General features: G+C 36.6%; 1 protein-coding gene across 1 annotated transcript in view; it reads left to right on the top strand.

Moving 5' to 3' along the window:
• The window catches only part of LOC113113426 (NACHT, LRR and PYD domains-containing protein 12-like), a 47,510-nt gene extending 36,413 nt beyond the window's left edge, over positions 1-11,097 (top strand). Inside the window, exons 11-14 of the mRNA XM_026279606.1 lie at positions 1,626-1,799; positions 7,925-8,095; positions 10,170-10,348; positions 10,703-11,097. Of these exons, the coding sequence (XP_026135391.1) occupies positions 1,626-1,799; positions 7,925-8,095; positions 10,170-10,348; positions 10,703-10,704 (526 nt within the window). The 3' untranslated portion in view covers positions 10,705-11,097. The remainder of the gene's footprint in view (positions 1-1,625; positions 1,800-7,924; positions 8,096-10,169; positions 10,349-10,702) is intronic.
• The last annotated feature ends 1,462 nt before the right edge of the window (positions 11,098-12,559 follow it).

Genomic DNA, 12,559 nt, shown 5'->3' with positions numbered 1-12,559 from the left:
AGAAACTATTTAAATTCAAAATATGATTGTTTATTGGAATTTTTGTTTAACTTGTAACACAGATTTTCTCATGTAAACAACATACCTGCAATAAACCATCAATATCCTCCAAATTAACTGTTGGCTTGAAAGCCATATTTATTACAGAAATAAAAACACAGGCATGTAAGTACCATTTGAATTTCAAAACAATCAATGCCAATAAAAAACAAAAATGATTTCCATGTTGAATTCTAAGTGGACTGCAAAAAAATTCCAAAGTATAGTCATTGCCAGTGCTTTAAGTGGGCCAGTACGCACCAGTACTCAGTACCGCCACTTCCAAATATAGCTATTGAGCGTACCGCCACCTCTCCGTGCACCCAGAACGTGCTTTTAGCATACCGGTACGCTCATTTGGACATCTGTTTTAATAGAGGTTTTAATCTTTTACCTGCACTGCCGATTTTCAGAGCACCCTTCACAATGCAAGCTTCCTAATTCATCCCACCCAGAGCAGAAACTACATTACCCATTCACCCTTCAGTTATACAAGTGATTAGCGCATGTGTCGCTTTTCCCACTGTTAAGTGTCAACAACTCAACGTGGCCGGAGAAGTTGTGTGAAACTCGTTGTGAGTTATACTAAAGCAAAATCTTGAGTATTTATTGTCTGATAAACATTAAAAACTGTCTGCGGAGGTTGAGTCGTCCTGCAGCCCCCGCTGGCTGCTCATTGGCTGCAGCATCTTTTTTCTAAGTTCTAAAAAAATACCGTAGACGGCAAGGCTCAAATTTAGATATTCATTTATCTAATTAATCTATAGCCTATGCACAAAGACAATATGATCTTTTTGTCCCCTTTTTGTTTTAAAGCTTCATGAAGAGAGAGAGCGCAAGTTGCTGCAGCTGAGGAGGACAGTGATGCACGCGTACAGGAGTGATTGACAGTTCACGGCACTGTGTACAAAAAATACTCCGCCACACAATTATTTTCGTTATTTTCGTTTAAGCTTATTAACGTTAGCGTTACAGAAAGGTCTGATTTACGCACTGTTACAGTCATTGTTTTTTTGTCTTTTTTTAAACAATGACATTTGAGTTCATGATTTTAATGTTGCTGTTTCTTGTGGCAGACTGAATGAAGAGTAATGTTTCTTGTGGCAGACTGAAGAGTAATCCGGCAGAGTTTTATACTGAAACTTTCCGTCTAAAAGTCCTTCCTTGGTCTTATCCATATTTCTTTGCACGTTGAACACACATAGGCCACAACTGGAAATAAAAAAAAAAACTGCAACCGCGTTAATTGCGTTATTTTTTTTTTACGCATTAAATATTTCAAATTAATCGAATGCGTTAGCGCGCTAATTTTGACAGCACTAGACAAAACACAAATAAAATCCAAACACAACTAAAACCCAGGCCTGGTCCTCTCTCTTTTATTATATTAAATAATTCTAAACCATAACCACATCAGGTATAATTGAAACTACCCATAAACTTATATATATATATATATATATATATATATATATATATATATATATATATATATATATATATATATATATATATATATATATTTTTTTTTTTTTTTTTTTTTTTTTTTTTTTATTATCAATAAATCGTGTCATTGTTCTCTACAGGTTGAGTGATTGTGGCATCACAGATGAAGGTTGTGCTGCTTTGACTTCAGCTATGAAATCAAATCCCTCACACTTGAGACAACTGAGTCTGTCTGGGAATAAACTAGGAGATTCTGGATTCAAGCCTTTGTCTGCTATACTGCTGGATCCTCGCTGTAAACTGGAGATACTGTGGTAAGATCATATTTGACCTTCACACATGAAACACAATTTAAAGTATGTTTGAAGTCTCTTTCTGCTGCTGTGAGTTGATTGAGCTGTATATGTTTGCACACATGAGCTGCTCCTCAGTAACATGAAACTGCAGGGCTGAGAATCACACTGAAATACACACTTTGACAAAAAATCAACATTTCAGTCTCTTGACTTTAAACAGACTTAAGCTCAGCACAGTCAGTGACTGTCAGGTCTTAAATTTTGGGAGGAAAAGACAAAAATTGATATGGCTGAATGTAACGATTACATTTCAAAAGGCTATGAATTTATTAAATAAACATGAGTGCTGCACATTTGAAAGTCCACTGCTACACTGCTTTGCGTTCTGCCATTACAGGGGAAACCACACTATTTCTGCCACTTCAAAAGCACCTCCTGCTGGTAGAGCTTCTGTTTTTGATCGGACTAATGTGAAAATCAACCCATGTTTTTTACAATGCTAACACGCAGAGTTGGTGAATCAACAAAAAGATAATGAATTATAAAATTTTAACAATTAAGACAGCAAAATAAATTTAATTAATAGTTGTTTACAGTAATAATTTATAGTTTTACATGGTTTTAATATAGTAAAAGTGTAGTAACTGTTTTATTTTTAGCATATTGACTACTATTTGTATAACCAGAGTTTTACAAAAAAAAAATATATAGTTAGACTATGGTTAATGTCAGTGGTGGAAATGGCCAAAATTCACTGGGGGAACTCTAAGTTGGGGTAACTTTTAGATGACATTTCAGATTTTTTTTAAATAAAAAAACCTTTATAATCTATAACAGGGGGCTCCAACACGTCGCTCACCAGTAGCTCGCAGCCTGATTGGAGGTCGCTCGCCAAGAAACATGGGCGTCACTGGGCCATTTTTAGGGTGGCTATAGCTTTAGCCTGACTACTCAGCCCCCATAAAATTTTGCGATTAGATCAATAAACTGTACACGAATTGGTGATCGCCTCAGTCTGCTTTAAATTTTATAATGAAAATGGTGGCAGACTTCGATCGGCTCCTCCACGTCTTTCAGCTCATTCTTTTTCAACCCGCAGACCGCGGCAGTGCAGAGAGAGAAACCCAGTTTGCATAATTGAGCTGAGGGAGGTTTAAACTAGAAATGCAAACAGTAAAATTTTGTGTGTACAGTAAACAAGTGTATTCGTGTGTGTGTGTGTGTGTGAGAGAGAGAGAGAGAGAGAGAGAGAGAGAGATCATGAAGACTTTTGTCTTATTCAGTTATATGTTATACCCATCTATGCTATAAAGTGGGATACTGCTATTTTTGGTATATAAATTTGGGTGCTGAGCAACCCTAAAATTATCCTAGAATCTTCCCTGCGAAGATGTATTGACATATAGGCCATGAGGTTATTTTAATGATTCCGTTATTTATTTTAATGATCTTTAAACCCTTATTTGATTATCGCAATTTGAAAAACTCACAGTAAATAGGCTTGGTGCACAAAATGTCACTGGTAAGCTTCAGCGACACAAGTATGTGCATAATTCCGGTCTTGTGACATTCTCATTTACTGTAAGGGAAAACGTACATACAAACTTGACTAGACATAAATGATTAATGTTTTTCATATTAAAAAGTGGATAGTGGTAAATCACAGACAAGAGGAAACATCCTCATTACATTATTGCATACATCTGTGTGGAAATTCATTAATATACGATGCAAATTCATTCTTTCTTCTGTTGATTTTGAGGCTCAGCGTCAGTGCTTAGTCAGTCAATGGGGATTTGTGGGACATTTTTGGAGAGTTGATTTTGTTCCGAATGCTATTTATAAGATTATGTTTTACAACTGTCAAACGATCGTTTCGAGTTGCTCAGAGATTTCTGCATGTATGTTTTATTAACTTTATTTAATAACATAATTTATAACTAACTGTACAATTTAACAATGTAATTATGATAGGTTTGCATTCATTAAAGATCGGTGTTTGCATTATCTGTTTTGTGAAAGATCTGTTGCATAAATAATTGTCTTTAAGCAGTGCATGAATACTTTTACAAATTATTTTTCATTAATTATCAGATAAAACAATTCTTTGAATTAGTCATTCTTTACAGTCTGTTATTATTATTTTTTTATGCAAAGTTAACTGAGTAAGATGATAAAATATGTTGGGTATGTGCACAATTGAGAAATGGGTATTTATGAAGATCAATCGCAGCCCATGTCTCACAACACAAGGTAAATATTTCATTTAAAAAATATTTGAACACAAACATTTATGAGAAGTAAGTCATTTGTACATTTGCATAATTGGTAAGGGAAAAATACATTGGGTAGCTGTTTGTACACACCATGTTTAACTTTCATTTTGTGAACGGTATGCATTTAATTTATTTAAAGGACCCAAAAATGTTAAAAAAGTTTAAAATGCATGCAGTTAACATTTATAGTACAGTAATAATAGCGGTGCAACGTGGGAGCTGATGAGACGTGGGGATCCATATCCAAGCTTTTATTGTACAGAGACGTGGTCTGAACAGGCATGGGTCAGATACTGGCAAACAGGTATATAGAGGGCAAGACACAAGAATAATCTGATGCGGAGTCGTTGGAAGTGAACGGAGTCCTTATTTTTCCAGAATAATTCCTCTGTGCCACTTTGATCTCATTTTCCAGTGTGTATTTATCCTGTTTATAGTTCATTGTTATAATTTAGTTTAGTCCTGGTAGGGATGCATATATCCTCACAGAAACTGATATAAGATATTACCATCTCTGAGAGTTCACCCAGTGCAGTGGCAGCAGCTTCAAAAATACTCCAGTCAGTGAGCTCAAAACAAGATTATAAATCCTGCTCTGCTTCATTAGTCCATCTTTTTACAGTCCTTAATACAGGTTTAGCAGATAGTTTGTTTCTGCCTGTAGGTCGGTATAAGATGAACCAGAAGGTGATCAGAATGTCCCAAAGCTTCTCGTGGAACAGAGCGATATGCCTCCTTTATTGTTGTGTAACATGTAATGTGCGGTCTGTATTTTGGCAGTTGTTGTTCTGTCTCTGTGATCTGATCAGCGGGTTTCTGTAAAGCCAGACTTATGTGCCCTTGTGGAGGAATTAGGGCTGTGCAAAAAATCAAATGCGATTTTCATGCACATCTCATCAGTAAAGACGCTCCTGTAATTAGAAGCACGTGTGTTCAGATCATGGTTGCCAGGTTTTCACAACAAATCTTGCCCAGTTGCTTCTCAAAACGAGCTGTAATTCACTGACAATCTACACAAAATCAATTTTATTTGTGTTAGTTTTCGGTAGACTACGGCTCTGTGTAGTAACTGCCGCTCCACCTGAACCAGTGTTGCCAAGTCTGCGGTTGTTTTTCATGTCCGCGGTTTGAAGAAACCCCAATACCAATAACGTGATATTTAGCCCCTAAAATGCAAATTTTACCAAGACAACCATGCCAAAAAACAAAACGTATATTTTAGCATTTTTTTTTTTTTTTTATCTGGGAACCTCCTGGAGTAGCGATTAGTTTTGGACTAGTTTTGAGAAGCAACCGGGCAGGATTTGTTGTGAAAACCTGGCAACCCTGATCTGAACACACACACACACATGCTGGAGATATACTTCTAATTAAAGGAGCGTTTTTACTGATGAGATGTGCATGAAAATCGCATTCGATTTTTTGCACAGCCCTAGGAGGAATGTAACACTCACCAGAATGAACGAGTGAAACTCCCGCGGCGAATAGAACGGCTTGCACAGAAGAGCACAAATGTGCCATTTGGGTATATTTATGGACTGTTTAATGTGGCTCAGAGGTGGCATTAAAGCATTTAAATTCATAATAACAGTTTTATTTAATGAATGTTTTAAAATAAGTTCTGAATATAGAATTAAATTATTTAAATAGGTGGGGTCAAGTAACTGTCTTTCTATCATTAATTCAGTCGATTCGTTCAAACAGTTGATTCATTTGGGAACAAAGATTATTATTATATATTGCACTATGTTTATGTGTGTAGGCTATTGAATGAATAAAACATAGAAATCCCCTTCATTTCCAAAAAAAAAAAAAAAAAAAAAAAAAATGCACCAAGTAAATGCTTCCGCTCACAACCCCCTCAGCAAGAGTGGACTAAAATGCATTAACTTAAAAAGCATATATATTTTTTTTATTACTTTATTTTCGTGAACATAGCTGCCACTTTTGTGCATTAAGAACATTCAAAACATTACTATAAAAACAAACTGGTTTTAAAATAAATACTTTCTAAAGATAAAGTAGACCAAAAACATGGAGAAATGCAATTGATTAAAACGTCTCTCAGTCTTTACAGCATTTCAGAATTTACTTTTATAAACATTAGTTTGGACAAAGTCTCAGGCTTCAGGCTCATGCAGTGTGCATAGTACAGTAATCCAGCAGCGGAAAACACTCGCTCAGCTATTGCTTAGCCTATTTCAAAGATTCTCGAACTTGCAAATCATCATGGGGCATAGAGTAGGGGTCGACCGATTATCGGCGTGGCCAATTATCGGCGACGATATTAAGCTTTTTTTTTTTGTTATCGGCATCGTCCATTTTCAAAATCGCTTTGCCGATAAAACCATTTTATTTTGAAATGCGCGATCTGGCACTGATCCAGCCACCTCAGTCAGAGCGCACCGCTCTGTGGCCTAGACTAAGACCCAGATAGCTTCACATAGCTTCACTGAACAGCGTCCGTTCCGTTAGTGCTCTTAGTAAAAAAAATTGCGTATATTTGGAGAAATATTGCTTTATTCTAACATGATTGCAAAATAATTTATCATACAGATTCAGAATTACCATTATGCAATTTTGAAAAGCTGAAAGGGCATCAAGCGCGAGCTCTGACGCCCTGACGCGACGCGAGCTCCCTATTCCTGATTTAGTTATCTCCGCGGCCGCAGATCTCAGTTGACTAATAACCCTATGCTAAAAATGTAAATTGTCAATAATCTCACATTGCACGTTTCTGGATGACACTGTCCTGTATACTTAGTTTGTATCACCTTGATAAACAGCCAAACAAACATTTTACACATCAAAAATAAAAAGAAACACTATTACAATATGGGTTGTGTGTGATTTTAACGCAATTCTGGGTTACAAATAAAATGCTAAATATAACACACATATACACACACACACACATATATATATACACACGTGTGTGTGTGTGTGTGCGTGTGTGCTTTTTTAGTTAATCCATTGATGTGCATTAGACTATTAATTGAGAAGTCACCTCTATTATTTTAGGCTATGTTTTAGTCATCAGAAAATAATTATGAGAGGTAAAGCTATTGCACATTTCTAACATGTAAATTATTGATGCCAATACCTCCCTTTCCCTAAGCTGTTTAGCTGTAGTAAAATACCCATAGGCTCACTGGAGAGCATGCGGAGCAGCTCTGCTTCCTGCACCACAACCTGGTGCTGCTGAATTGGGACTACTAATTGTTACCCATTTTAATTTACTTTATAAAACTTCAGAGAAATTACGTTTTCCATTATTTGTTCATTTGTTGCTGTTTAAATTTGCTTTAAGTTTTACTTTGTTTATAGAATGCTGCTGATGGATGCAAGTTTTACTTAGTTTACAGAATGCTGCTGATGGATGCTCCCAGCACTTTTTATGTTTGTTGTTATTATTAATATTAATGTTGTTATTATGAACAGTTCTCAGAATTAAAGATGTGTTAAAATAATTTAAAGAGAGTCTTTGTCAGAGGCCTTTTTATTCTTAATTTTGATATAAATTTTCATTTTTACACTAGACACATATCGGTTCAAAATATCGGTTATTGGTCTCCTTGATCTGTAATGATCGGTATCGGCCCTGAAAAATGCATATCGGTCGATCCCTAGCATAGAGTTGAGCTAGCGACACTGAACGTATTGAGCGACCGGAGTGGAATTTTCAGAAAGGCACTCTACGCAAGAAATATTACCGCTCTTCTTTGCTCACATGCTCTGGTCAGACAACCTTCAGATGTTTTATAATGATGTTTTGTGCACTGTGACTTTCTCAGTAATAATGGATTCACAGCTAAACTGATCTGATCTGATCTGAGAGACTGAAGAGTGTGTCATTGTTTTGTACAGGTTGAGTTATTGTGGCATCACAGATGAAGGTTGTGCTGCTCTGGCTTCAGCTCTGAGATCAAACCCCTCACACCTGAGACAGCTGGTTCTGACTGGGAATAAACTAGGAGATTCAGTAAATCTGCTGTCTGCTGTACTGGAGGATCCTCACTGTAAACTGGAAAGACTGAGGTAAGATCATCTCTCTGGTTGCATGTCTTTGTCATCAGTAAGACGTGGATGTAAATTATAAGACTAAAATTTACTTTTAAAATAAATTTTCAATAAATACACTAAATCACAGCACAAATGACTCTGAGGACTGGACTGGTTCATTTAATTCATGTCACGGTGTCTGTTCTGTGTTTCCCTGGGTCTCCACTAGTGGTCTCACTTCCCCATAGGCACCTCACCACAGGCACTACAATTCCCACAAAACCTTGTCCCTTCATCACAGTAATTGCACTCCTGTTAATTGCACTCAGGTGTCTTCACTTCATAGTCATTACCCTGCCTATTTAAACCGGTCTGTTTCTGTTTGTTTCATGGAGTCCTTATTTTCCGTCACCTGGTTTCCTCGCGGTCCTTGTATTTCAAAGTTCATGTTCCTGTTTGTTTGTTTGTTTGTTTGTTTGTTTGTTTTTGGACTGAGTTTTGGATATGACACGCTGCTTGTTTGATTCAGATTTTTGGATTATCCAATAAACTTCACAGCTCTTGGATCTCTCGTCTCCTGTGTCCCAGTCGTTACAATTAATTTCCATCACATTATATGACCCGAAGCTCCAGATTTTTAGCCCAACAAACATTTACTAGAGCTTCAAACATTATCAGACCCTCAAAATATTTAAAACAGAGATGTTTATTGATTTACGCTTAAATTTTGTAAAATGAACTTGCATAATGTATAATAACCAGGGCAAAGCATTATTTAAAGGCTCAAAGTGGACTAAAAGCACCAAAGACCATAAAGCTGGAAGTAAATGAGTGATTATCCAGACAAAAAAAAGCGCATTATCATCTTGTGCATGTGTAGACAATTGTTTTTAATTGATCATTCAGAATAGCGAACCGAAACTGAGAATACATTTCACAGCGTTTTTCTTTCTTTTTTGGTTTGTTTTCCGCCTCTCCCTGAATGGCCTTACCAGCTGTCCATCTCCTATGCCTGGAGCAGTCAGACCGTTCGCTGGAGGACCACACCAGAGAGTTTCTTGATCTGGCGTGCTTTGCCACTTGCTCTGTACTTATTATTACACCAGCCTGAGCAAGCGGTGTAAGGCACACCTAACAGCGAACCGTCCCAGAGAGGATTTCACCGTTTTCGTGGAGGGGGTGCTGGAGATTAATGGATCCCTGTTCACTGTCTGCCCCACTGAGGATGATATCTCCAGCCCCACTCCCGTCCAGCCCTGAGTCTCCTGCATATAAACTGGTTTCATCCAGCCCTGAATCTCCTGCATCTCTGCTGGTTCCGCCCAGCCCTGAATCTCTTGTGTCTATCTGTGTTCCTTCCTAGCCTCCCTCTCCCGCCTCCTCTCAAACCAGACAGTCCCTCAACCCCATCTCCGCAGGTGCCAGTCAGTCCCGCAGCTCAACCTCAGTCAGTGCCATCTGGGCACTATGATTCTATTTGGTCATGTTCCATTCCTAGTTTATTTAATTGATTACGCCCCACCTGTTCCTTTTCTTCTCATTATTTTCCTTGTGTTTAAATACCCTGTCTGTTTAGTTCCAGAATTGTGTTTGGATGTGCCCGTTTCTCCCATGATCATTAAAAGCTTTATTTGTTATCTCCTTCATCAAACGTTTTACTTGGCACACCTGCTCATGGTACACTTCAATATCTTTGATTTCACCACATTTCTGTTCAGTATATAAGCTGCTAGATGAGACCAAATAATATTGCAAGAGTTAATAAATAATCTGTAATGGGGAACACGTGGCTCCTGTGAAGTAAATGGCCTCCTATAGGTGTTTATTAGAGAAGCAAATGACTGTTTCTCCAGACAGATCCGTCCTTATATCAATATGGAACAATATCTAACATTTGACTTTTCTTTTTGAACATTTGTCTGTTCAATCATGAAGCACATGACAGTTTCAAACAGAACCACTGAACATCAACATGCATAAATCTCCTTCTGTCAACAGCAGTTTGTGTCAATGATTGTCATTATAATGCCTCTCCTGCTATGAAACTAGAGTCAATAACAAACTACAAAAACTTGAAAAATGACTCAGATTGTGTCATTTTTCTCTACAGGTTGTTATATTGTGGCATCACAGATGAAGGTTGTGCTGCTTTGGCTTCAGCTCTGAGATCAAATCCCTCACACCTGAGAGAACTGGATCTGTCTGAGAATAAACTAGGAAAATCAGGAGTGAAGTCACTCTCTGAACTGAAGGATGATCCACATTTTAAACTGGAGACATTATACTATTGTAAGTTTATTCTAAATTGAGCTTCTAAATTGAACTAAGTTTAATAAAAGATCTCATGTGTGTAATTGGAGAATATAGAATAATAATTCAGCTCCACTTTAGTCACTGTACATTTTTTAATTATGTAATGTGATTGATCTATGAATATATTAACATTTTCATCTCTTCCAGTATTTCTGTGTGTAAGTCATGAAAAGGGGAGTCATTGATCAATTACTGTTATTAATCTATGATCAGTTGTTCAGTCATATCTCTGGCTTTAATATGAATATAATGTGTATTTAGCTGGATGTGCTGATGTGACAGCAGTAATGTCTCATACTCAAATGTAACTGTCTGTGTGATTTATTGTAGGACTCTCAGTATTCAGACTTCAGTACAGTTTCCTCAGGATCAGCTGCTGGTGAATAAAGAACCGCTACAGAGACGTCACAGTCACACAATTACCAGAGACTGAAGACACAGAGACACACAGCATCACACTGTTATGTGTGTCATCTTTCACTGTCTTGTTTTATAAGTAATGGCTCATGAAAACATGAAAAGTGCAGAAAATGGGCAATTTGGAATCATGTTGGATTTACTAAATAATGACTATATTGTAGATCCTGTGAAACCCAATACATACTGCAAACAATGCAAATTCATTGTGCAATATGGACAACTTTGATCAGGGGTGTCTAAACTAGAAGGTCACTTTCCTAAAGAGTTTAGCTCCAACCCTAATTAAACACACCTGGACCAACTACGTTTACATTTACATTTGGTAAAAAGGTTTTTTTTTTTTTTTTAAGAAGATAAATAAATAAAATAGAAATAAAATATAATTAAAAAGTGCTTGAGTTAGAGGGTCAAATAAAGATGGAACAGATGTGTTGATAGTCATTTCTTGAAGATGGCTAAGGACTAAGCTGCTCGGATTGAGTTGGGCAGGTCATTCCACCAGGCGGGAACAGTTAATGAAAAAGTCAGTGAAAGTGATTTGTGCTTCTTTGATTTCAATCAAGTTGGAGGTGAACTCTGCAGGACATATGCCCTCTAGGACAGATTTTGGGCACCCCAGCTTTGATTATATTGGGAGAACGAGATTAATGTATCATTATTAAATTTGCTTAACTTAAATATAAACTTTTTAAATAAGTTTTTACAAGATTTAGTTTGAGAAATCAAGAGTCTGATTACTGATGAGATTGATACTGTAAATGTATCTACCAGAAAATCACTGTAAAGGTTTCACTGTATTTATATATTTTTATATGATGATCTAATAAAGTTTCCACCTAAATCTTTATATTCTTTTACATGTTTTTCTTTTCCCTCCTGCTTATGAACACAGTTATTTAGGGCTGTGTTAACACAAGTTTATACAGTTGGTATGGAAATTATTTAGAACCCAAAATTTTTCAGTCTTTTTTATATTGCAGCCATTTTCTAAGATCCTTTCATTATTTTTTTTTTCCACAATGTACACACAGAACCCCAATATTGACAGAAAAACACACAAAAAAAGTCGAAAGTGTTGCTGCTTTATTAAAAAAGAAAAACTGAAATATCACATGGACCTAAGTATTCAGACCCTTTGCTTTGACACTAATTTATTTAACTCAGGTGCTGTCCATTTCTTCTGATCATACTTGAGATGGTTCTAAACCTTAATTTGAGTCCAGCTGTGATTGATTATACTGATTGGACTTGATTAGGAAAGCCACACACCTGTCTATATAAGACCTTACACAGGGTATCCGCGGGGTCTTGAAAAGTATTAAAAGGTGATAAATCAATTTTTGGAAAATTAAGACCCTTAAAAAGTATTAAAAAGAATTATCACAGCTTTATAAAGTCTTAAATTTTGAAAGTATTTTTTTCTGAATTAGCTGTCCAACAGTTTGAGTCCCAAAAACATCGTAAAAGTGTGAATTTAGTCATTTTTATAAAAAAAAAAAAAAAAAAAAAACGAACAGGTACATAAACTAGGCTATTGTGGGTGCGTTCGTAAATTGCCTCTGAGAGCAGCAGAGCGGGCAGGCGGGCAGAAGTTCAAAACCACAAAGTACGCTCTGGCGTTCCCAGTGCGTATTACAATGCACCGAAATGTTTTTTTCCTACCAACATACTGGCAAAATGAGGTAAGAAAATCGCTATCATTTATATTTTGAAAATAGTAAAGTATAACGTTACCAGAGTTTACAAATGGGTAGCTTAAAGGACATG

Source organism: Carassius auratus, chromosome 14 (assembly GCF_003368295.1).
Source record: "Carassius auratus strain Wakin chromosome 14, ASM336829v1, whole genome shotgun sequence".
Lineage (NCBI taxonomy): Eukaryota > Metazoa > Chordata > Actinopteri > Cypriniformes > Cyprinidae > Carassius > Carassius auratus.
The sequence above is the reverse complement of the archived record's forward strand: the minus strand, read 5'-3'. Positions and strand labels throughout refer to the sequence as shown.